Source organism: Panthera uncia (assembly GCF_023721935.1).
Source record: "Panthera uncia isolate 11264 chromosome A3 unlocalized genomic scaffold, Puncia_PCG_1.0 HiC_scaffold_11, whole genome shotgun sequence".
In the NCBI taxonomy this organism is placed as follows: Eukaryota; Metazoa; Chordata; class Mammalia; order Carnivora; family Felidae; genus Panthera; species Panthera uncia.
Genome location: NW_026057578.1, coordinates 42,104,460 through 42,129,916, shown reverse-complemented (window position 1 = coordinate 42,129,916; position 25,457 = coordinate 42,104,460). Strand labels below are relative to the sequence as shown.

At 57.2% G+C, this 25,457-nt stretch overlaps 1 protein-coding gene across 4 annotated transcripts in view; it reads left to right on the top strand.

Moving 5' to 3' along the window:
• Positions 1-25,457, top strand: part of RRBP1 (ribosome binding protein 1) — a 64,592-nt gene that overhangs the window by 31,254 nt on the left and 7,881 nt on the right. For all 4 annotated transcript variants that reach the window (XM_049651170.1, XM_049651169.1, XM_049651168.1 and 1 more), the window contains 10 exons: positions 7,793-7,941; positions 9,143-9,265; positions 12,548-12,700; positions 13,419-13,537; positions 15,921-16,074; positions 18,290-18,428; positions 20,252-20,430; positions 20,577-20,602; positions 23,350-23,440; positions 24,260-24,352. In XM_049651170.1, coding sequence (XP_049507127.1) covers positions 7,793-7,941; positions 9,143-9,265; positions 12,548-12,700; positions 13,419-13,537; positions 15,921-16,074; positions 18,290-18,428; positions 20,252-20,430; positions 20,577-20,602; positions 23,350-23,440; positions 24,260-24,352 — 1,226 coding nt within the window. The remainder of the gene's footprint in view (positions 1-7,792; positions 7,942-9,142; positions 9,266-12,547; positions 12,701-13,418; positions 13,538-15,920; positions 16,075-18,289; positions 18,429-20,251; positions 20,431-20,576; positions 20,603-23,349; positions 23,441-24,259; positions 24,353-25,457) is intronic.

Below are 25,457 nucleotides of genomic sequence, written 5' to 3'. Positions count from 1 at the left end.
AGAGTCCCTCAGGACTCGTGCATGGTGTTTATCAGGAATGCTGCGTCCCTCTTACAGGAAGTGTGTTGTGTACATGGTGGGGGTTTCTTGAAAATCTGTTTTTGCCCTCGGAGTCGGTCTTTGCTGGCATACCTCGGCTGGGAGTGTGAAGTTACACTTTTAGGACAGCTCTTTTTGTCCCAGTGCCTAGAGGTGAGTCCAGATTAGTACGGTGTGGGCTGGCCCCAGAGGAACCAAGGACCGACGGGGAGCGCAAGATGCCCATTTGCACACTCTCCAGAACGTCGTGCTTCCGCTGGAACTTGGTGGGTGCACTGCTGTCACTGAGCGTGGCTCTTCCCCTCTTGCGCTGCATTCACACTGGACACCCTTCCCTGTCTGCGGGCCTGTTTGCCCTGAGGCCAGAAGACCGTCATCGTGTCAGGGCTCGGGGGAACCCCGCCAACCTGCAGGAGATGGAAAACGCTCTCAGACACCCCACGATGACCTTGTCACACACACACGAGTCTGTGTGGGAGAAAGGCCTTCTTGGGGTACCCGACTATGGGTAAATTTTAATACCTTTCCTTCGCCCGTATTTTCTGGTTTTTTGGTAACCTGCATTTTTTTTTTTTCTTCATTTAAGTTTTAGTTAACAGACAGTGTAATACTGGTTTCAGGAGTAGAATTCAGTGATTCATCACTTGCATACGACACCCAGTGCTCATCCTAACAAGTGCCCTCCTTAGTATCCCCCACCCATCTAGCCCATCCCACACATACCTGCCTCCCTCCATCATCCCATAGTTTGTTCTGTATCATCAAGAATCTCTTATGGTTTGTTTCCCTCTCTTCTCTCCCCCCCCCTTCCTATATGTTCATCAGTTTTGTTTCTTAAATTCCACATGTGAGTGAAATCATACAGTAATTGTCTTTCTCTGATTGACCTATTTTGCTTAGCACAATACACTCTAGCTCCATCCACATCATTGCAAGTGGCAAGCTTTCATTCTTTTTGATGGCTGAGTAATGTTCCATTGTATATATACACCACATCCTCTATATCCATTCATCAGTCAGTGGACATTTGGGGTCTCTCCGTAGTTTGGCTGTTGTTGATGATACTGCTATAAACAGTGGGGGGTGCGTGTACCCCTTCAAATCAGTATTTTTGTATCTGTTGGGTAAATGCGTTTTCTTTTTTAAATGGAAAAGAAAAAAAAAGCTCTATTATTTGTCTGCGAGTCAAATAAGCAGGCACTCATTGTACGGAGTGGGGCTCCTAACCTTTCGGGCTTTGTGAGGCAGCCCAGCCCTGACCATGGGTCCTCTGAGCAGCAGAAGGGGGTCCCTGCTCCTTCAGGGGGGTCAGGTTGAGGAAGGAAAGTGGCCAGTTCTTTTCAACCTTGTCCCAGCCTTTGGGTACCCAGTCTATGATCACAAACTGAACTAAGATGGAAAGTTCGTGGCTCCCCACATCTGTGAACCTTGAAGTGTCCTGGGGGAGCTGCTCAGCTCCATATTGTGCAAGGCCTCCCTGGCCACTCCCTTCTGTGCCAGAGCAGATGGAAATGCACAAATAGGATCATGCTCTGTACCCTTCTGGGGCAGGAGTCACCAGAGGTCAGGGGATATAGGGAAGGATCTTCAGAAAAACTGCTAAAGTCGTCTGTACCTTAGCATGTGACTTAATCTAATCTTAAGGCATGCGACTTGATAATAGCATCACCCCTTCCTTCCTACTATCCCATCCCCCCCACCCCCCAGTGTCCTTCTTCACTGTGTGCTTGCTGGGTCGCCCCCAGGATTGTGACACTATCGTTCTCAACTAGATGTTTGTGAGATGTGTGGTTTACGAAGCTCCTTTCCATGCATTTCTCCTCCTGAAGGTCTGTAACGTGGATTGGTATGTTTACCTGTTTTTGCAAAAGCAGAAGCCACAGCTCACCTCTTGTTTTGAGACTTCCCAGAAGTCATGTTGCCAGTGGACGGTCAGGGATCTCAGCCTCCTGCCTTGGGCCCTCTGTCTCTGCGGGTCCCTCAGGCCAAGTGCAGCCCACCTCAGCGGCTACTCTACAGCTGTCTTAGGGCTGAGGTACACGCAGATATGTCTTGAGATTAGGTTTCATACTTTTTTCTTTCAAACTTAGTTTTTCAGGGTCTGAAGCTCTGAAATCTCTGTAGGACTTTTGAGCCTTCATAGCCTTCATTCCCTTTCTCTGTAAGTTCTTCAAGCCCAACTTCTCTTTCTCTCTCTTTTTTTAATGTTTATTTATTTTTGAGAGAGAGAGAGATGAGACAATGCGAAAGGGGGAGGGGCAGAGAGAAAAGGGGACAGGATCCGAAGCAGGCTTTGTGCTGACAGCAGTGAACCCAATGCAGGGCTCAAACTCACGAACCGTGAGATCATGACCTGAACCAGAGTTGGATGCTTAACCGACTGAGCCACCCAGGTGCTCCAACTTTGCCTTTTTGCAAGAACAAAAACATGCCCTAGGGAAGGAGCCAAATCAGTCTTGGCGCCTCATGTCTCACAGAAGCTGCTGGATGACATTGCTTCCAGAACTTTCCATTCAGTCATGTTAAAACATGGCAGTGCTGGGGCTCCAGTCGCTGTCCTCAGGCAGCTGTGGTCAGGAAGCCCATAGTTGCACAGATCTTAACCTTTTGTTACCACCCGGGCCTCTGTCCCCCCAGTTCAGCTCCTCGGGGCCCTTGGGCCTGGCCCCTGGCCCTGGGGCTCTTCCCTCATCTGCCCTCCCCCCCCGCCAGCCTTGTCTCCCAGGTGTCCTGAAATAACATCTCCTCATTGCAGACCTTCCTCCCTGCTGGCATTGCTTCTAGCCTGTAAGATAGAATCCAGATCCTTGGGGCCTAGGAAGACGTGGACTCACTCCAGTCTCACTTCCCTCTGCTCTGAGTGGCAAGGCCCCTCCGAGCCTCACTGCCTGTCCTTGCCGCTCCCCTTTCCGAAGCCCCGCACAGCCCTCGCCGTTTCCTTATCCAGTAGCTCTTGGCCAAAGCATCCCCTGCCACTGCTGCCACGTCGCTTCCTTGGCAGCATGCCCTCCCTGGGTTCCCTTCCTGTGGCTCTACTGCATGGTTGCCGTGCATCCTGTGTCTCCTCTGCCTCTCAGCTGGCAGTTCGGCCTCTGACTTAACCCTGCCACCCCCAGTGGTGTGCTGACTGCCGGGTGCACGGTACGAGCACACTCTGTGTCTCTAGAGACCGTTGGAACCTGCCTGCCCCAGGCAGGGCTGCGTCAGGGTACCTGCACCGGCCATTGGAGTTGAGCCTCGGTCACCTGATGGGCTGTCCCAGGGCCAGGGTGGCCACCCGCTCCCATTGCTGGGCAGCAGTCAGCACCGACCTGTCGGTTGAGTCCTCTGGAGCCACACAGGAGCGGTCCCGAGCTGGACTCTGGAGGGGCTGTGATAGTGCCGGGCCGCGGAACCCCACGAGTTCCCTAGCGCTGAGACCTGGCCGCAGGGGATCCTGGTGGGGATGTAAAGACAAAACTCTCCCGAAAGGACTTTGCGGTCGACAGGGAGAGAGGGACTCCTAAGTGCCTCTTGGCAAGACAAGTTTGATTTTAGGTGACCACGCCCCCCGTCATGGTCACAGAAGGGCGCATGGTTTTGGAATTTGAGGTGTTATACACATTACCCAGTGCCGCATGCTCCCTGGCTGGGGGCTGCAGGAGGCAGAGGGCTCCTTGCTTTATCTAACCCTGTTGCCCTTCTTAGCCTCACGAGAGGGTACAGACGGGGGTGCCAGGCAGGAGCCAGAGGGTCCGTGGGCTGTGTTGCTCTATCCTCAGGGCTGGCTTCTGGGCACCACCCTTGCACGACTTCTCCGTCCAGCTGGTGGGAGTGGGGGAAAGGGCAGAGCCCCGCCTGAGTCCTTCCCGGTGGGCGCTGTCTGTTCAGGGAGGGGTCGGGGCCTGTGCCGGTCCTGTGACTGGGGCTTGCTTGAAGGTGGCCCTGTTGGTTGACTCTGCGGTGCGTTTTGTGCCGGGCATTGTTCCAAACGTGTTGGGATTTAATCTTGGCAGTGAGGCTAGGAAGGAGGAAAGATTGATTATGACCCCTGTTTCGCAGATGAGGAAACCAAGGCCAAGGGAGGTGAAGCAACTTGCCCAAGGACGCACAGGCAGGAAGGAGCTGAGCTCGCAGAATTTGAGCCCAGACTGCCTGACTCAGGGGCCTTGTTCTGACCGCGGTGCCCAGTGCCCAGGGGCAGAGGTGATCTGCAGGCCACACCTGGCCCACAGATGTGTTTGTTCAGCCCCACAGAGGTTTTATTTATTTCTTTGAGTTAGCTGTCAGCACTAAAGGTCAGGAGGTGACACATACAAATCTCGTTTCCGGTTCTCCTCAGCAAGTCCACAGCTCTGAGGGTTCTGGCCCAGACCCCACAGGAGCCATCCCCTGGAGGTGAAGGAACATGTCCAGAGGCTGTCCCCTGAGCCAGACCTGTGCCATCCTTGCAGGGCCCGGTCCCTGCGGGTGTTTATTGTGTCCCCTGCCGGGCAGGTCTGGATTACTCCAGAGCAGTGAGGCACCAGTTCTGTCTCTGTTCTGTCTCTCCGCTCTTTGCTCCCTTGCTGTGACCTTCCTCCAGGCCTCCCTGCTCGTCCATTCCTGGTATTTCAGAACTCACCAAGGTGGGCAAGGCAGAGACTATAGGGGCAGGCTCTCAGGAGCTCGTCTCACTACGATTCACTGCCTCATGGTCTTCGTGAAGTCAGTGGTTTAGCAGATTAGATGTTAGTCTTTGACAAATTTAGTGTAGTGCCTTAAGATTTCACAATGCCGGGGATTATTTCCAGTTTTCGAGTCTTTGCTGGAGATGTGTAGCATGCCGGCCCAAGTTAGCTCCCGTTAGCACGTGATTTGTGGCCCGGGTGCCCGCCTCCCAGGAATAGGCATCCAAGTGAGCTCAGCGCCACTGGTTTGGTGAGAGGATCTTGAAACCCAGAAGCAAACGCAGTTCACACGGAGGTCCAGAAGTTCTGGTGCCTACTTCCAAGTACTTTTTTCTTTCATTTTTACTTCCCCTGATTTGGGGGAAATAAAGATGGCACCATTCTTTAAATTTTTTTTTTTTTTTTTTTTTTACATTCCCTTTATTTTTGATAGAGAGAGACAGAGCACAAGTAGAGGAGAGGCAGAAAGAGGCAGAGACACAGAATCCGAAGCAGGCTCCAGGCTCCAAGCTGTCAGCACAGAGCCCAACGTGGGACTCGAACTCACAAACTGCGAGATCATGACCTGAGCCAAAGTCGGATGCTCAACTGACTGAGCCATCCAGGCGCCCCAAAGATGGCAGCATTCTTACCTAAACGACTTCATGGAAAAGTGTAAAGCTGGGGCTCTCTAAAAATACCTTAAAAGATAGTGTTCATATGAACATAGAGAAGGCCAGGGAAGTTTGTGTGGGGAGATCGGGCGATAGGCAGGGGAGAGTTAAATTGTGCTGTGTGTAGCTTTGGATTGTTGCACCTGCTCAAGTTTTCATTACTTTGTTCTCTAAAACATCTAAGAAAATATAATTAGGTAAGAAAGTTTGAATAAAGGTATATTAGAATGATACTCTTACAGAATACTCTTGGCAACGTTCTACAGGCAGAGTGTCCTGGCTATCCAAGAGGGAACACGGTCTGTCAAGACCACTGGGGTGACATCTGTGGGGAAACAGAGCTCCATAGCAAAGCCTGGCTCCACTATCTAAATGTCTCCCCCTCCCGCCCCCAGCAATGTGGTAGGGACTACGGGGGCCTAGAAGGATGGTCTAGGAGAGGCTTCAAGAGATGCCCGAGCCCCTGCGCAGTCTGAGGCCTCTGCAGGGACAACGGCCGTACTTTTGGGGGGTTGGAGGGTCCCTAGGGCTGGAAAGGAATAGACCAGCCTGTCCAGTAGAAATAGTGTGAGCCACCCGTGTGAGCATATGTGTAGTTCAGACTTTCCTAGCAGCTACGTGAAAAAAAAGCAAACAAAAAACAAAGAATTAAATTTTAATGATATATTTTATTTAACCCAATTTTCCCCAAATATTATCATTTCCACATGCAGTCGATACCAGAAAATTATTACAGATATTTTACCAAGTCTTCAAACCGGGGTGTATTTGTACCTGCAGCACAGCTTGGTCCACGCTGGCTGCATTTCAAGTGCCCAGTGGCCACATGTAACTGGTGGCCAGCCTGTTGGGACAGCACAGTAGACATTTCCCGAGTCAGGAAAGGAAAACGTCTGTCCATTTGAGCTCCAACTGCGTCTTTGAAATAGTGGACTTCCGTCTTCTGGAAAACCTGCATCTGCCTGCAGGCTGAGGGGGAAGGGCAGGGACCCCGGAAACCAAAATGCTACTGGTGGGGTCTTCTTCCAGTAGTGAACTTGAGAGCGGTCTTTGCTTTGTTTTTGGCTTAGCGGTGCTCAGAGTGGTTTTTCTAAGTTTGCCATCAAGATGATTTTGTGTTATATACGTATATCAATGAAAAGAAAGGCTGAAGGGAACACGCACCCCACCCCCACTTCATTTTCATGGCACTCTTGAGCTCTTAGGCCTTGAACGTCACCGTGGTTATTTTTAATCTCCCGAGCCTCACTCATGAGGTAAGAAGTTCTACAATGAAGGTGCTCATAGCAACCAGCTCGCCCACATCCCACGTTCCCCTCATTAAGGTATCACTCTAAATGCTTTGACTGGCGATGAAAATATTGTGACTAGCAAGTGAAAATATTGTGACAGGCCAGAGAATTTGGGGTTGCTATGGAAACCTTCCCGTGCGTTGTCCTCAGTGAGGGGGGCTTAGCTGAAGGTGCTGCCACGGGCCGGCCTGTTTCCCTTTATTTCATTCATTTGGGGCCCGGCCGTTCGGCCGCGGGGCAGCTCTGGGCCTCGGCATAAGTCATTCCCCAGGGCATTTCAGGTGGGGTTGCTGCCAGATGGGGCGTCTCAGTTCACCCTTTCCTGCATTCGAGGCCACTCGAGAGCCTGCCTTGAGTGAGTGTGCGTGTGTCAGGGGGCCTCAGGAGCACCGCAGAAGTCACAGCACAGGTGGCTGTTGGCACCTGACTCTGTGCCTCCCAGGAAGTCACTCGTGGACTGACAAGTGGGCAGGCCCGCTGTGAAAGAACCTAGCCCAGCCTCCCCTCCCCTAAAACCTGCCTCGGGCTTCGTGAAGCCGGAAACAGTGTTTGAACCTGGATGTGTGGAAAGAGCCTCCTTTTCCCTGGGACCACAGAGAAGCAGTGTTAGAGATGCGGGCCTTTGCTTGCCGTCCTTCTCCAGTGACCGCGGGGTTGTGGCAGTGGGGTCCATGTTTACGAGGAGCCATGGGGCTTGGTCACCGCAGGCGGGTGAACCCACCTGTGCAGGGCTGTGCAGGGCTGTGCAGGGCTGTGCAGGGCTAGAACTGGACCAAGCGGTTTGCTGGAAAAAGGGAAGGAAAAGCACCTTTGGGGAAGGTATGCCTTGCTTAATTCTGCTCATTTTGATGATAAAAAGGGGGGCGGTGAGGATGTCTCCCCCAGCCTAGGAAAACAGCCTTTCTTTTACTTAGGGACCTTCCTCCTCTGCTCTCTTCGGGCAGTTGGGACGACTGTGCAGGGACCTGAAGTCTGGGCCGTTTCTCAGCACTCTGAAAGAGCTCAGGGTACCCAGGGCAGGCTCGCATTCAGCCCGTACAGCCCAAGCAGCTGGACAGAGTCCTCGGTCGGCTGTCTGGCCCCTGCTGCTTTGAGGTGTGACCAGCTTGGTTGCTGGGGGCGGAGGGTAAGTTCCTGTTCCTTCTCTCTCCCTGCACAGCGCCCCCGGACTCCGACAGCCCTCTCTACCTCCCTTACAAGACTCTGGTCTCCACGGTCGGAAGCATGGTATTCAACGAGGGTGAGGCCCAGCGGCTCATTGAGATCCTGTCCGAGAAGGCTGGAGTCATCCAGGACACCTGGCATAAGGTAGACCCGCCCTCCCTGCTCTCCCCTTAAGTCCTGGGGCCCTCGCCTCCCTTGAGTGACCCCGTTGGGCTGGCCACATGCACAGAGTTCAGGAAACAGTCTCCACTGGCCTCTCTCAGCAGCACCCCGCCTCCCCTTCCCAGACACAGATTGCATGAATCACCCTGAGTACACTCTGCCTTCTGCCTCAGCCCAGCCACAGCCCAGCCACGGAAACAGGAAGACCGTTACGGGTCAGGGCCGGGCTCTGTGTTGTGTGAGCCAGCGGGGGTGAACACAGGAGCTGGGGCCCGGCTGGCCTGTGGCCAGGGCTCGGGTGCAGAAAAGAAGGTGTAGGGACACGCTGCACAGTGGGGAGCCTGGAAGCCCCTTTCTCTGACGTCCCTCCTACTGTTGGGGGTCAGTCCAGAGGCCGGCACTCGCCCTCTGCTTCTTGTGGCGAATGAGCTGCCACCAGGAGATGCTGCCTGGCATGTGTTTGTTCCTCATCCAGAGTCAGAACTCTAGGAATTTTGCTGGAGAATTTTGTGGCACCCTAGTGGTTAGTGATGCTGGGGGGTGTCTTCAGAGCCAGGCCAGTGACTCCTGACCTGAGGCCAGCGGGGCTTACTCCCTTCCTGACTCTCGCCAAGGTGTGGCACATCCCACAGTCACAGGAAGCTTTGTGCTCAGTGAGCTTGGGGGAGGGAAGGGTGTCTCTTGGCGTGCGAGTGACTGGAGGTTGGGAGGACCTCTCCTCCAAGGAGACAGGCCCAGACTCACCTCAGGCCACTGTCCCCAGAGTACACCTCGCCTCCCGAGGCATCTTGCAGGCCTCACACAGCAGCTAAGGGGTAGGCCCCAAGCCAGAAACAATGACTAATTGCCCTTCAGTGGGGTAGGAAAAGGCCTTGGCCACCATTGGCCCAAGTTCGTGGGAAGCACCATGCTCCTAAAACCTACTGCAGAGACGCAAAGCTTTTGGTCCAAACAGCTCCTGTATGCAGTGGGCCCAGAGACCTGGCCGACTGAGTGGCTGAGGCAGGGGTGCCCGTCCCCAGAAGTGCGTGGAGTCGGGCTAGAACCCGCTCACCCAGAAGCCCCATCCCACAGGACCGGGCCCCTGCTCTGGTCGTGGGTCAGGGTCTGACTGCTGGGGTGGGAGGGCACACCAGCTATCTGCACACCCCCTCTGTTAATGCTGCTCTGTGGGCACTTCCAGGCCACTCAGAAGGGCGACCCTGTGGCAATTCTGAAACGCCAGCTGGAAGAGAAGGAAAAGCTGCTGGCCACAGAGCAGGAAGACGCAGCTGCCGCCAAGAGCAAACTGAGGGAGCTCAATAAGGTACGGCTGAGTGCACACCCTGTCCTGAGCACCCCCAGCGGTGGCCAGTGCTGTCCCCAGATCGCAGGCTGGCCTTCCCACCTGGACTCCTTGCACGCGCCTGCTGGCTTGGGACTGCCTCTCACACCAGGGATTCTGTGTCCACGGGAAGGCCTTCTGCTGTCTGAGAGCCTGACAACCTGGGGCTGGCTCACCTGTCGTGGCCCTGGGTAGCTGTGCGGGGTGGCAGCTCCCCTCCATGATGAAGAACACGTGCGCATGGACGTTAAGTAGAGGGTTAGGGCTGTCATTCTCTGATGGGGATGGGCCAGAACCTCATCACCGGTCCCACAGTGACAGGCCATCTTTTTAGGGTATTCACCCTGAAAGCGCAAGGGGCCACCCCCGCCAGAACTCGCTGAGCTTTGTCCCTTGCCTCTCTCCTGAGGAGTAAGTCCTGGTGCCGCGGTCCCACGAGGCCAGTTGCACTCAGTTTGAAAGCTGTCTCTTTCCAGCAGAATTCTGTGGCTTGCTCTTGCCCTCTTGCTGCTTACTTCCCCCTTCTGTCCGGGCAGCGGGCCCAGGGAGATGGCCTGGGACTGGGGATGTCCCATGTGGTCTGGGCCACAGCCCTTCCTCAGGGCACCTCCACCTGCTCATTCGAGAATAGTCAGAAACGAGGCAGCCTGAGTTTCTGACCTCAGTTGGAGAGACACAGCCCTGAGCCAAACAGTGAAGTTCATTTGGTGGAGATGGCAAGAGCAGATGAGCTTTTTGGGTGGTAACTCTTGGTTAATGGTCCACCCAGGAGAAGGACCTTCCCTAGAGCTCAGTAGCCTTCTGCCCGCTGGGCCTCATCACCTCTGTCAAGATTGTCCACGTGCAGCCTTCACGTGAGCCCGTCTTGAGTTGTTGGTGAAATGCAGGCTGGCTGGAGCCGCTCGCCCTGCCCCCAGGAGCCGGACACGCAGCCTCTTTCTGCCTCGGCCAATGGTGCGCCATGGCCGTGAGCATTTGCACCACAGAAAAGGGCCAGCGCCGTGAATCAGTGCCCTCCCACCCCCAGGAGCCAGCAGGCCAGCACTGGTCAAATCTGTGGTTTCGGGGAGCCATCCTTCTGTACCTTCTTTCTGGACAAACTGAGAAATCCCTGTGACATTTGTCTGCCCCAGAATTAAGGTCAGGGGAGAGGAAATGGAGCAAATGTCCCCACGGCTGGTTGGCCGTGTGGTTGTCTGGCTAGTTCCGTGCCTGCCCCCTTGACTTTAGGGTGGGCTGGAGGTGTGAGGAGTGAGGAGGTACAACCTTTGCCAGTCCCAGTGGCCTGTTTCTTCCCCATGCCCAGGGTCTCTGGCTACCGTGGGCAGGGCAGCGGGCGCAAGCAGGGAGTACATCCTGCAGGAGGCCCCTTAATGCGGCCCTCATGCTGGACACTTACTGCTCACCCTAGTGGTGGCCGCTTGACACAGCCCTTGGTGTTCGTTACCCATCTTGCTCCGAGGTGTCCAGCCAGGCCCCCGCTCCTCTGACCACACCCTCCCTGCACCCTCCTGGGCTCCCAAGTGCTAACACGGTCCTGTGAGGTCCCTCTTTAAGCTCTGCCAGTGGGTCTTAATCTTCAGACCCAAGCCCACACCCCTGCGGTCCTGCCCCATGTGCTCCCCTGACATGCCGACCCTTTGTTGCCACCCCTGGGTCTCTCCTCCTGCTCTTCCCTTATCCTCAAATGCCTTTCACTGTGTGGCTGGCTGGAGATTTTCCCCTTATCTTTGAAGACTCCTTTGACCTCCCTCCTTCCCTCCCTCCTGTGAGAAGCCTTCCAGAACGCCCATTTTCCTCTCCCAATGCCATGGTTGTCATCACCAAAGCAATTACCTATCATTGTATTGTCCCCTGTGATTCTGGCCACCTTGCTTGACTTAACCTAGCAGGCTGCCTGTTAGCGAATGGCCACCAAGGCCCAAGGCCAGCACACAGCTAAGAGGAAGCCTTCCCGGCCTTGGACACCATCATATCTTCCCCAGGGCTCAGTGAGCTCAGCTTTAAAATGGGGGTCATGATCCCCATCTTACTGACAGAATTGAGTGAGGCGCCTGCTTGCCTCAGAGTGGGAGCACAGTGTTGGCCACCTCTCCCGGTTCCGGTGGATGATCAGTGAAGTGTCCTTTAGCGTGGACCTTGGGCTCCTGTGGGCTCTCACCCTGGGCAGAGCCAGGAAGAGGATTGTGTGAACAGTGAGGCCAGGGGTCCCAGGTGGGCTCAGGGAAGGCCGGGCACACAGGCAGCATTGGCACCCAGCGGCCACCCCGTCAGCCTAGCTCCTCCTTTAGCTTCTGATTTGCTTCTGTCCCAGCCCAGGGACGGACGTGCGGGGGGCACTCTGGCCCTTCGGGGTGGGTCCCCCTGGCATCCCTGGCCTGGAGAAGGAGAGCATTTCCCACTTCTCTGATCTCCTGCCCAGGACCGGGATGGCACAGGGACTGGAATCTTGGGAGACGCTTGCGCCGTGGTCCCCCAGGCCAGCTGGGCCCACACCAGGCTCTTCCAGCCCAGCTGGAGGCCCACTGGACAGGGAGCATCCTCACCCCAGGGGCTTGTTTGCATCACCCTTTCTCGAATAGTCACTCTCTGCTCCCCTGTGGCTTCCATCCATTGCCATTCTTCCAAGAATGACACAGACCCCAGCCAGCCCCTCTCCCCTGACCAGCCCGTCCCACCCTGTGCTCTGCCCATGCCTGAGGCTTCAGGTCCCCAGGCCCAGCATCCTGTGTTCATCATGGGCATCTGACACTGACCAGAGCAGATGTTCCCTGGGCTGCGGAGGGAGGACTGATCAGGTGCACGTGGAGACCTGGGCCCTCCGTGTGGCTCAGCCATCAAGGCTCACTGCTGCTTCCATCCTGACACGAAGCACTCAAGTAGAAGTGGGCCTTCCAGGACCTGGATGTCAGGGACCCAGCCAAGCCAGGGTGTTGTAGCCCCAGCAGGGCCGAGCCAATAGTCCTGGAGAGCACAAGACAGTGTGTCCTGTTTACATAGCTCCTTCCTGTGTCCGCTGCCTTCACATGGCCAAGGTCTGACATCCACTCCTACTGGTCAGGTCAGCAGGGTTTTCCAGGGATCAGATCCCTCGTTGCCTCCTGTGGGTTCTCTGCTGTGGCTGGCTTGGTCTGTCCGGGAACTCAGGGGGAGGGGGTCTCAAGCCCCCAGCCCCAGGCGATGTCTGGGCTGTGATGACCTTGGGCCCGTCTGACAAGTTCCTGCCCTGGCCTGACTGCCTCTGTGCCCTCTGCTGTGTCCTAGGAGCTGGCAGCAGAAAAGGCTAAGGCAGCAGCCGGGGAGGCCAAGGTGAAGAAGCAGCTTGTGGCCCGGGAGCAGGAGATCGCAGCCGTGCAGGCGCGCATGCAGGCCAGCTACCGGGAGCACATCAAGGAAGTGCAGCAGCTACAGGGCAAGGTGGGCCGTGGCTCTGGGGTGCGGCCGGGGGCCCCAGGGGGCACATGGCTCCCCACAGGGTTGGGGAGCTGGCTTCAGAATCGGGTTGGTTTGGGAGGGAGGGGCCGTTTCACGTGGCCAGCCCACCACGCGTGTGTGAACGTCAGCAGCCAGGAAGATATAAAATAGATTTTAAACAACGCTTTTTGAAAACAGCCTGGTCCCAAGTGGCCGGTGCCATGTCCCATCTCCTCCGTTCCCGTGGGTCAAGTTCGCAGCCTCCATGTGACTCCCCAGTCATGCTGGCTCTGCCCTCTCTGCTCGTGCTTGGGAGGACGCCATAAAACAAGAGACACGAGCTGCCCGAGGGAGCAGCCTGGCCTGCCTGCAGGGCCAGAGCCCCGTGCCTTCTCCCCGGCCCTGCGCTCTGTTCATGGTTGGCCATGGCCACCTCCCTGCTGCTTGGCTCAGGATGTGCCACGGGAGGTCAGAGAGCAGGAAACAGACTTCCTCGGGGTAATTGTAGGCTGTGGCTATGTGCTTGGTGTCATGGCGGTTAACACAGCGCCTGGAGTCTACAGACCGTAAGGCAGAGGGAAGGGAGGGGGCGCATGCAGGGGGTCACCCTGCCTCTGGTGCATTAGTTTGTGGGCTGGGGCCTCGCTGACCTCGCTCCCCACCAAAGCCGGCTCTCTGTGAGGCCAAGAGGCACTCTGATGCCCCTTCGCTGACTTTGCAGATCCGGACTCTTCAGGAGCAACTGGAGAATGGCCCCAACACACAGCTGGCCCGTCTGCAGCAAGAAAACTCCATCCTGAGGGATGCCTTGAACCAGGCCACGAGCCAGGTGGAGAGCAAGTAAGCTCAGCGCCCCCGTTCAGACACCGTGAGGGCGCTCTCCTGGAGGCTCTGGAGCTGGGGAGGGTGTCTGAGCCTCAAGGCTTTGCAGGTAGATTCTAGTTTCTTGCTGGATGTGGGGCTGGCACGACAGCCTGGCATGGGCCCCACACGTGAGTGAGCACGGGGAGCTGGCTGTGCACTTGGCAACCCTCCCCGTTCAGGGCTCTGGCCTGAGACTCCATCCCCCTGTCTGGCTGTGAGTGGCCAACCCTTCCAGTGCATGGCCGGCATCCTCACACGTGGTCAAGGCGCCAGGGAGAGCCAGCAAACCCCGGTCTGGTCTGTCCGTGCCCAGTGTCCACGTAGTTGGGTGCCTCTCAGGTCCTGGCTGGTGCTGGCATCTTGCCTTCCCGGGGGAACACGTACTTTTCCACGTCTGTCTTCACAGGATCTCGATGTAGGGTCTTTAAACACTTCTCATGGTGGCCCAGAATTTTGGGGGTTAGCGGATTGTCTATGATCAGAGTTTGATGGTGGTGTGGGGACCCACCGTGGTCCTGAGCCCCTGGATTCTCCACCGGGAGACGAGATCTCCTGTGCTGGAAGGGACATTTGCAGTAGTAAGTCCTGCCTCACGGCACTCGGCCCGGCCTGCTCAGGGGGGCTCTTGCTCTCAGCATCACCCATCAGGAGTTCCAAGGGCTAGTGAGTCCAATAGGGGGCTGACCTTGGAGGGCAGCAGTGACCTCACCCTGTGAAGGGCAGCGTGGCTTTCTTCTGACTTCCTGATTTGAGCATTACAGTCTCAACTGGCTGGTCCAGAGGAAGCCCCACTACGTTTTCTTTTGATTCACATTTCCTTGCCCTCTCTTGGCCTGAAACATCCAGAAGGGACTTTCCGAGGTTCTGCGTTATCCCCAGAGCATCCCCTCTTGCCTGGAGAACCGACAAAGGTAGAGGGCGCTAGTACCCTCTGTCCCTTAGCTGCAAGTCAAGTGGGGAGAAGGTTGGCCCAGGAGCCGGACCGGGGAGGGGAGTCTGTGCCCATGCGTCTGGTCTTGCCGGTGGCCCCCCAGGGCAGTGTGAGCTAATGGCCACCTTCCCCAGGCTGGTGCCTTCTGTGCAGAGGCCTCCTCTGGGTGTGCGTGTGCACACATCTTCATGTCTGCCCTGGCCTGTCAGCAAGCTGGAGGTTGGTGGCTGTGGTTTCCTCAGCAGCTACAAGCAGAAGGTAACAGTGGAGCTCTGGTTTCTCCACTCATGTAGAATCCACTGCGGCCTCTGTCCCGGGGAAAGTCATAAAGCTACAGACCTGTCACCCTGAGGCGGTGGCCACCGACTCCCTTTGTGGAAGTTCTGCTCTGCATGGGGTGGGTGTCCCGGGGCCCTGCCCAGAGCTCCAGAGCAGTCCCAGGGGGCCACCCACTCAGCTTCCCGTCACTATCCCAGGGCACTGGAATCTAGCCTTTGCTGTAAGCCCTCCGGTCTTGAATCTTGGCCTTAGCGTGAGCTGAGAGAGAGCCTTTGGGACAGCCACGTTGGTGCAGGTGGGAAAAGCCAAGTGCAGAGAGGTGGGACCCACCTGGCCCTCAGCCAGCAGAGTACAGCTGGTCCTAGCCAGGTTTCTGGCCTCCACGTGGTGTGACACCACTGTGCAGGGTTGTGGGCGGTCTTGTCTGTCCCCTTTGTCTTGCCGAGTACTGTCTCCTGGCTGGACGGTCGGTCCTGCCTCAGAGAGATGTCTTCTGAGCTGATGAGGCTGGTGGGCCGATCACCTGCTCGCACTGGGGAAAGTGGGTCTTGAGCTGCCTTTCTTTTCCTTTCAATCGAGTCTCCTTCCTTCACTTCTGTGCTTGTCACCGGTCCTGAGATCCAGCTTTTGTGCAGTGTTCAACAGTCTGTTTTGTAAAGTGCCTCAACCTCCCATCTCTGGTGGCCCCCAGGCGTGGCCATGGTCCAGTCTGCCAGGGAAGTGGGCGCATGGACTCCAGCCCTGCAGGGGTGTCGAGGCCAGTCAGCCTGCATCTGGGGCCTGTCTGGTCCTAGATCAGCAATGAGGAGAAGAGTGTCTTGCCTTTTCTCTGACTTTCTCTGACTTTCTGGGCGGGGTTCCTGTGGGATACTGTAGGGCACATTTTGCTCTTCGCTCTGTATGGTCCATACGCGGCGCTGGCAAAAGAACGTCTTCACCAACACACATCAAAGCCCATAGGACCGACAATATGAGAGGCTTTGGTAGTGGCTCTGGGATGTGGGTGACCACTTGTAAAAGAGCACGTGCCCCGAAGGAAAGGCTCGCCTGCCAGGCCCTGTCACCCAGGGGGAGCTCTCGGGGCTGGCGAGAGCTCACCCAGTCAGTCCCTCTTCTGTCCATCAGTTGGGGCTGGTGACTGTCTTGCAGGCAGAACGCAGAGCTGGCCAAGCTCCGGCAGGAGCTCAGCAAGGTCAGCAAGGAGTTGGTGGAGAAGTCAGAGGCCGCACGGCAGGAGGAACAGCAGCGGAAGGCTCTGGAGACCAAGGCGGCCGCCTTTGAGAAACAGGTCCTACAGCTGCAGGTGAGCCAGGGTGGCAGCCGCTTCAGCGCCCGAGTCCGCTCTGCCCTCCCCCCCGCAAGCCTATTTGCGTAGCAGGGACAGGCCAGAGCTTGCCTGGCCACATCGGGTCATCCCTTCCCTGTGATCGTGATGGCCGGAACCCTCGGCCCGGGCCTCGTTAGTAACAGTGATCGCTAGTGGTGTGGAGCGGGTGCACTCAGTGTGGTCAGCATTGTCCTGAGTGCTCTGTAAGCATTGACCCTGCCAACTCTCATCGGGACCCTAGGAGGTAGGTGCCATTGTTATCTGTCGTCACCCATTACAAGATCTGAGGCACCAAGAAGTAACTGGTCCCAAGTTCACACAGAAGTGGGATTTGAACCCCTAGGTCTGGCCCCAGAGCTGTTTCTCCTTCCACGTTTGCCACCACCGGTGGTCCCGCAGCCTCGGGCTTCAAGGCTGGGCTGGTATGCTTCCTTCTCAGCCTCTGGCTGTGGCCCGAGAGCTGTCATTTTCCCCGGAGAGTGGCTGTTCTCCTTCAGAGGAGGAAGATTGTCCCCATCCCAAAGAGCACTGGGCAACATCCAGTGTGGCCTCAGCCTAGGGGCTTTGCTCCCTGTTGCCCTGAAGGCTTCTGGATGCCCCAGTCAGCCCGTTTGGGGACCACATGTGGGGAGCCTTGCTATCATGTCTGCTGTGTATTTAACTTACCTGCGGGAGGAAGTCCTGGTGGTCTGAGGGCCCTGGGCCCTTCTGCAGCTTAGCCATTGAAGTTAGGCTGAAGCACGAGTCTTGTGGAAGGTACTAAAACGACAGACGTGAAATTGTAAGACCAGTGTTTGTTTGGGTGTATACGAGGGACCAAAATGGAACACTGACAGGTAAACACAGTGTAGATTATTGGGGCAGCATCAAGATGGATGATTTGGTGTTTGCTATTTTTACCTAAAGCAGGCCCACCCACACCAGTGAGATCAGATGCTCACTGGGGTGGGCCTAGCCGTGATCATGTGTTGAAGGTTTCGGGATAGTTCCTGTGCTTCGGGGGCTGGAACCTCCCCTCTGGCACCCAGCTCGTCACCGTTATGTGTGCCACTTCTAAGGGGTCAAAGCCTGGGGCTGGCCCTCACCAGTAAGCCCCAGACTCGGAGCGTCTCTTGCCCTCTCAGGCTTCGGGCTGTCGTCCCCCGCCTGGGGCCGCAGAGAGTCCCCTCTTTCCTCTCTGACACCAGAGATTCTGGGAGTGGATGACTGCAGGTGGTGAAGGAGGCAGGGGTGTGTGGCTGCCTCCTCTGTTGTCCCATTGCTGACAGTGAAGCCCCCGGTGTCCGCTGGGGATTTTGGAGCCTTTTTCCCCATCTGAAAAAGGGTGTGACAGTAGTACCTGTCCCATGGGCTGGCTGGGGGTTCACCACGCTGATGCACACATAGAATGCCTACAGTAGTCCTTTGCTCAGAACAAGAACTCAACAGATGCGAACCTTAGAGGGGCCAACTCAGGAGGTCCCCAGGTTTTTCTGGAGGGTTAGGTTGCGGGAAGCAACTCTCTGTGTCACACTGAAGTCAAAACGGGGCTTTTCCCTTTCTGTGACTGCGCTTCATCACCTGGGACCCCTTACCGAGAACTCACCGTTGAGGGGCCAGGGTGGCCATGGCCTCCTGGCTTTTTCCAGTGGGTAAACTGACTTTAGAAATCCAGGAGCATTTTTTTTTTCAAATTTTTTTTAATGTTTATTTGTTTTTGACACAGAGGGAGACAGAGCATGAGCGGGGGAGGGGCAGAGAGAGAGGGGAGACACAGAATCCGAAGCAGACTCCAACTCACAGACCGCGAGATCATGACCTGAGCCGAAGTCGGACGCTCAACCGACTGAGCCACTCAGGTGCCCTGAAATCCAGGACCTTTTTTTTTTTAAGTTTATTTATTTATTTTGAGAGAGGAGAGAGGGGCAGAGAGAGAGAGAGAATGATTCCCAAAAAGGCTCTGCACCATCAACACAGAGCATAGCTCTGGGCTAAGCTCACGAACTGTGAGATGGTGACTGGAGCTGAAATTGAGTCAGATGCTTAACCGACAGAGCCTCCCAGGCGCCCCTGCAGGAGCATTTGATAAAGGCTGTTGGGGTAGGTTGGCAGGATGGAGAGAGCTCTCTGTCGTCTGCAACGTCAGAGCCAGCTGAGGGGCCAGCCTCCCTCTGGCATCTTCACGGCCCCCTTCCCTGTGCCCGGTCCCCAGGTGTCTCACAAGGAGAGTGAGGAGGCTCTGCAGAAGCGCCTGGATGAGGTCAGCCGGGAACTGTGCCGCTCACAGACCAGCCACGCCAGCCTGCGGGCGGACGCCGAGAAGGCCCAGGAGCAGCAGCAGCAGATGGCCGGTAAGGGTGGCCTGTTGGCTCCCAGCGGGCCTGAGGGTCTGTGCCAGATGTGGGGCCACACACCACCCTGGCCCCACTGCCGGGCCGGAGCCCATAAGATGACCAGCCCTGCTGGCGAGTGAGGGCAGCATGGGATCCCTGACTCTGCCCCTCAGGTGGTCGTGAGGTGGCGGTCTCGGCAGGAGGCGGGCAGAGCCAGCAAGGACTAGGTGTCGGGGCGGAGCTTGAGAGCGGGGCTGGGGAGTCGGGGGTGTGGAAGGTGCCACCGCCTGGAGCCTGCCTTGCCATGGGGCCCCCTCTGGAGCATCGGCTGTGGGTGAGAGCCACAGCAACCCTGAGGCCTTTGTCGACCTTCTCAGCGGACTCCTTCTGGACCTGTCCTGGCTCACTCAGCCCAAAAGCTAGGTTTGGAAGGTGGGGCCTATGGTCCCCCTAGGCCTACATACAGGTAACCTTCATAATCAGAAGAATGTGGCTAAGTGAGGGTGCTGAGGGCCCCTGGAGAAATAGGGCAGACGAGGCCAGTGACCACTCCATAATCACTTGCTCACAAGTATTTCCTAAGCGACTGCCATAGGCACCCAGAGCCCGGCCAGGAGTAAAGCAGTGGCAGCAGGGCCACATTCTAGCAGGAGAGACAGTAGTCAGGTGCGGGGCCATGCATCAACCAGCCCTGTGCTCTACAGGTTTCAAACAGCCAGCATGACCTAACGCAGGGTTAGTATTCTGTTTCTCTGAAGAGGCAGCTAGTAAATAGTTTTGGCCTTGTGGGCCAGACACAGGGTCTGTCACAGCTGCTCAGCTCTGCTGTCATAATGCAAAAGCAGCCCTAGACGGCGTATAAACAGACAGACCTGGCTGTGTTCCAATGAAGCTTTACTTACAAAAACAGGCAGTGGGCCAGAGATGGCCCTTGGGCCTCGTTTGCTGACCTCACTCTAATGGGCTAGGTGTGGCTTTAGATTGGGTGGTCAGGGAGGCCTCTCTGAGGCAGAGGGAATGTTCAAGCCAAGTCTGGATGACAGGAAGGGGCTGGTCTCACAAAGACCGGGAAGAGGCAGAAACGGCCAGCACAGGGCCCCCGAGAATGGGGATGAACTTGAACTTGGCCCGCACAAGAAACAGAGGCATAAGATCAACAAGTGTGACTGGAACAAGAAGGCAGTCGGCCAGTGTGGGGCCCCAGGTGGCCCTCCCTGTGAGGTGTAGCGTGCTGGGAGCACTCAGGGCATCTGGGATGGGGGTGGCATGAGCCCCTTGTACTTGTGGATGCTCCGGTGCTGAGTGGAGACTGGACCAGAGGAGCAGGAGTGGCCCAGGGGAACAGGCGTGAGGCTCTTGCAGTCATTCCGGCCAAAAGCAACAGGCTGGGCCCAGGTGGCTCCAGGGTGCTGGTGGGCCGGGGAGGGATTTGGCAGACAGCGGATGTGGAACCCACAGGCCTCGCTGGCCGGTGAGAAGTGGGGACACGGAGGAGCAGAGCAGCCAGATGAGGAGACCAGGCTGGTCGGCGGGAGTGCTGGGTTCGAGTTGCCTAAGCAGAGCTCAGCTGATATGAGCCAGTGTTCCAGAGAACAAAAGTTCAGCAGCTACAGCTGGAATCCATTTCAGAGCGGCATCATTTTCCCATGAGTGATCTCAGGGCATTTCGTTCCACCCCAGTGTGCGCTGGGGAGCAAAAGCCAGAGTGACTTTGTCCCTCAGCCGCTAAGATGCCCAGTGGTCACAAGTGTGTCTTACGGGCCTGGGCGCACGCAGAAGGCAGTGGGGGTGGCCGTGCCAGCGTTTCCCACCCCCACCCACCCTTGCACGCTTCTCCTCAGAGCTGCACAGCAAACTGCAGTCCTCCGAGGCGGAGATGAAGAGCAAGTGTGAGGAGCTGAGTGGTCTCCACGGGCAGCTCAAGGAGGCCAGAGCCGAGAACTTGCAGCTCACCGAGAGAATCCGGTCCATCGAGGCCCTGCTGGAGGCGGGCCAGGCCCGAGACACCCAGGACGCCCAGGTCAGCCTTCGGGAGGGGAGGGAGAAGGCTGCCGAGTCCCACCCTGCCAAGCAGAGAGGGCCGACCGTGGATGGGCCCCATCCTGACTAGTCGCCGCACGAGGCCAGTCTCATGGTGACCGCGGCGCTTTCTGTCTCTCGTTCCAGGCCAGCCAAGTGGAGCAGCAGGCCCAGTAAGTGGAAGCGGAGGCCCGCAGCCTTAGCGTGGGGTGGCCAGGACCCCAGGAGCCAGGGCTTCCAGCAGGGTGCACAGATTCCCTGGGGAAGAGCCCCTTCAGAGGCCCTTGCCTTTCCCTGCTCCCTCCGGTGGCTCTGAGGACAGGGAACAGGCCTGGCCAGAAAATAAGGCCTCCCTGCAAAGAGCTCCTTGCCTCCTCTCGAGGAACAAGACTCAACTGTGTGGAGACTGGCAGGTGCTCGGTGGGGGCTTCTGGACCTTCTGCCCCCTCCTGTCCGTCCATCCATCTGTGACTCAGCTGGTCGGAGGGTCTCCATGTCTACAAGGCGAGGGTTTTTTAGGGACTGAGATCATAAATCAGGTAGCAGCCGTGATTACACACCCATCTAGAGAACCCAGGAGGTCTCCAGCTTTTTGCACAGATCTGCGATGTCTGTGCAGTTGAGAGCTGACCCAAGTCACAGGATTGCCCGCGAGGCAACTTCACTGCTGGCAGACCTTGTTCGCTCTCGGTATTGGTGACCCAGCACGAGGCTGTGCTAGGGGACTGTTTATTTGCTGTTGCAAAGGCTGGAGCCAATACTTGGGTGGAGTGGCTTGAGTTAGGGGACTTAGAGTCCTTGGGACCATCACCTCTGGAGCATGCGTCCCTGAACAGATGTCCACAGGCTTGGGAGAGGGTCCTGGCTGCTGTGGCCAGAGCTCCACAGGATAGTCACGGGGGGGTGAGGCATGAAGGGTGTCCTCTGTCCCTATGCAGACAATAAGACATGTCCCAGACCATCAGCTGACATGGTTCCCTTGTTCTGGCTGCTGCCACCAGTGAGTCACCTCCCCTGTGCCTCCTTGGGCCGTGGTCCATGTTTCTTAGCCTCAGGCTTAGCGGTTTGAGAGCTGAGGAAGGAAGCCAGAGGGCCCAAAATGCCTTGCAGGAGACGCAGGACCAAACTCTCCATGTTCCTTTCCCACTGTGCTACTTTGCAGAAAGTTCACGTGAGTTTTGTTTCTCTTGGAATTTATTGGAGTAGAGAAGTTGTGTTTGATGAGGGTTTTTTTTGCTTTTGTGTTTTAAGATCACATTCTTGGATCACAGAGCAAATTATTGAGGCATCAAAGTTACACTGCAAATAATGGTTCATTCTAATTTTTTGCATTGTGCAGATGTGTTTGGCAGAAATCGGTTTTTTAAATTTCCTTCTGAATTTATCTGGAAGTTGTGTCTAAGTCTGGCCATCCTGTTCTGGGTGGAGATGAGTGATCTGACCCAGATGTTCTGGAACCCAGGCAGCGGCCGCCAGGGGGCTGATTGTCAGTGTGTCCTTGCCATCTGCCTGCCTGGGTTTGCTCATGTGGTGGTTTGCTGGAGGCAGGCTCTTGCACGAGGGGGGGGGGGGGGGGTGGTGCTTGAGGGAATTGCTGCGAGGGGTCCCAGTACAGCTTTAAGGGTGAGGTCAAGGTTCCTTGGGCCTGAAACCACCCCCCAAGAAGTCAACAACTGACTTCAAGGCCTTGACCAAAACTGTTTTGAGAGTAACCAGGTGAGGCGTTGCCACGGTGGGAACCCATTTCCTGGTAGGGTGGTTGGGGCAACTAGCGGCCCACGCTCACAATTGTTTTGTTCAGTCCTAAGGTGCGTGAGAATGGTGTTTTGCAAAAATGTTGTTGACCGCGGCCCATGAAAAGAAATGCAGATGTGTATGTCCTCATCTGGCTGGCAGTGGCCAGGGCCCCACCCGCCTCCCCCAGACTGCTGGCAGCCCCCTCTGGTGGGCACACCCATGGGTGGGGGACCTCTTTCCAAGCTCATCACTTCTGGACTTCAGATTTCACCTGTTCCTGCTGTTCCTGGGGTCTTCGCTGCCCTAAAGTTTAATGCAGAACCCAACATGTTAAAGCCCCTGTTTGAAGCCTGTGACTCAGAACAGCTAGTCCATCTGTAGCAGCGTCAACCTCTTACTGTCTGGAAGATGAGGGTGGTCAAAGCCCACTAGGCTCTTGAATGTGGAGACGGGACTGACATCTCGCCAACCCCATGGCATCTGGGGCGTCACCCGGAGCTGATTCCCCAGAGCCCGGGCACAGGCCTGAGGGAGGAGCCTTTGGGTCTCAGCAGAGTTAGGTTCTGGACAAAAGATGGTCCTGCTGTACCCTGCAGAGACTGCTGGCCTATCATGAGCTGCTGAGAGCAGTGGTGTCCAGAGTCTCGATGGGTGTGCAGGTGACAGCACCACCTGAGTCTAGCTCAGTCGACCTCTGAGAACGCCCAGCCCATGTCTTCGGAGGGCCAGGTGTGGCTGTGGCCATAGGGAAGGGCCAGCTGACATGTTTTGTGGGGACCGAGCAGGACCAGGTTGAATAGAAGCCACATACCGTTCAGTAGAAGAAAAAGCACCCCCCAAACCCTACTGTCTGGGATATATCCCTGTTCCCGCCACTGTGGCCGCTCTGACCTCTTCAATCCCAGCAGCCAGTGTCACCAGGTGTAATTCTGGTGGCCTTTTGGGTCTGCACCCAGCCCCCTGGGCACTCGGGATGAGTGGAGAGGATGGGGCCGAGGCAGTTCCTTGGGCTCCCCTTGAAAGCTTGTGCTCTGTTGACGTGATTGGGGGCAGTGGGAGGGGACTGACCCATAGCCAAGTGGCTCCGGGTAGGTGTCCAGGCAGCAGAAGGGGCACTCCCGAGGCAGGACCTGGGGTGGCGTGGCCCTTGGAGTGCAGCAATGACGTCACTGTCTCCCTTCAGCCTCAAGGAGCTGGAGTCCCAGGTGCGGTGTCTGGAGAAGGAGGCCACCGAGCTCAAGGAGGCAGTTGAGCAGCAGAAAGTGAAGAACAATGTGAGTGCTGAGAAGCGTGGGTGTGAGGCTGGCCTTGTGGGAATCCCACCCCTAACCACTCAGGAAAGGGTTTGGCTACCCCTTTATGTCCCGTTGTGCTGTTCGTGGCTGGAAGCCTGCCTGCCTTTGGCGGCTTGGGTGAGGCCTCTTTTCCCCTTTGGGTCCGTCATAAGGCCCAGAGCTGACTCCCTTCCCATCGGCTTGGGTCACGTGCCCAAGCATGGAGCCCCCTGCCCCCCCTTACCCCCACCCCATGGTGGGGTCAGAATGTACCAGTTGGTCTGGTCTGGGTCATATGGTCACCTTGGAGTAGGGAGGCAAATGTCATGAGAAGGGGATATGGAAGCCCCTTTCCTCTGCAGGGGGTGCGGAGCCCCCCCTACATCCTCCTTGCTGGGCTGCCCCTCACTGCTCCTCAGGTGGCCCCGGGCTCCCTGGCTCCCCCATCTCCTCTTCCCCCGGGAGCCCCGCCTGGCCCTCCCTGTGCCTGGCGCGGCCAGAGCCAGCTGAGGGGTCGGTGGTGACAGGAGCTGCTTCTCTCTGAGGAGCCAGCCGACCCTGTCTTCTTCTCTCTCCTTCACGCTGGAGCCTCCTCACGGCCTGGTGCCACGGCCGCTCCCTAGTGGTTGGCCCCAGAGGAACCAGGCGACGTGCGCTAAGAGAAAGCACGTTTTGTCCCTTGGCAGTCTCCCCATTGGGGTCCCAAGTGGGGTTGGGGAGGGTTCTCCCTCGCTACTGAGCCCGGCTCAGGCAGCCCGGGTGGGATGTGTGGGCAGCCGACCGTCCCTGGCCGCTGACCTCTCCTGCCTCTGCCCCCAGGACCTCCGAGAGAAGAACTGGAAGGCCATGGAGGCTCTGGCCTCGGCGGAGAGAGCCTGTGAGGAGAAGCTGCGCTCCCTGACCCAGGCCAAGGTCAGAGTCCCACACGCGCAGACTCCCCTGCTGGTCAAGATTCGGTCGGCAGCAACTGTGTGGTTTAGCAAACCACACAAAACACACAAACCACGTGCAGAGCAGCCTTGGCCTCGGAGCCTCAGAGATCCATGCCAGGGGGCCCCTCAGAGATCCGTGCCAGGGGGCCCCTCGGAGATCCGTGCCAGGGGGCCCCTCGGAGATCCGTGTCAGGGGGCCCCTTGGAGATCCGTGCCAGGGGGCCCCTCGGAGATCTGTGCCAGAGGGCCCCTCAGAGATGCATGCCAGGGGGCCCCTCAGAGGTGCGTGCCAGGGGGCCCTCAGAGGTGCGTGCCAGGGGGCCCCTCGGAGATCCGTGCCAGGGGCCCCCTCGGAGATGCGTGCCAGGGGGCCCCTCGGAGATGCATGCCAGGGGGCCCCTCGGAGATCTGTGCCAGGGGGCCCCTCGGAGATCTGTGCCAGGGGGCCCCTCGGAGATGCGTGCCAGGGGGCCCCTCGGAGATGCGTGCCAGGGGGCCCCTCAGAGATCCGTGCCTGGGGGCCCCGAGGCCAGCGGACAGTGTGCCCTGTGCGCCTGCATCTTCCCCCTTAACCTCCTCTTCCCTCTCCTTCATTTATCCTTAAGGTGAAGGGGGGGAACATACCCCCCGGTGCTTTTTCTCACCTGGGCCTTTTGCTGTTAGGGTGCAGAGAGTGAGCGGCCATGGGGCTATGAGCCCTCGTGGCCTCACTGCCTTTGAGCCCGAGGTTGGCTGTCCTCAAGTTGTTTTTCTCCCCGGCCACTTTCTCGGGGCCCATGAGATCCTGGCCCAGTAAGTCCTATGGTTGATCTTTACCGTAAGTAGCAGAAGGAAAGTTGTCTTTAGCAGCAAGCTGTCTATAGGTCCTGGGCTCTGTGCCACCCAGCTCGGCGGAATGTGGGTGTCTCCATGTTTGGGGCCCCCATGTTGCCTCTGGAGCCCTGGGCCGGGAGCCAGCACTGAGCTCTGGCCTGGGGACGTGGCCTGCAGTGGCAGCCATGGGAGGCCTCACCCACCCCCTCTTGCCACACGTTTCCGTCCTTGATGAAAGGCCCCGGGGCAGCTAGCCCTCCCCTCCCAGCCTC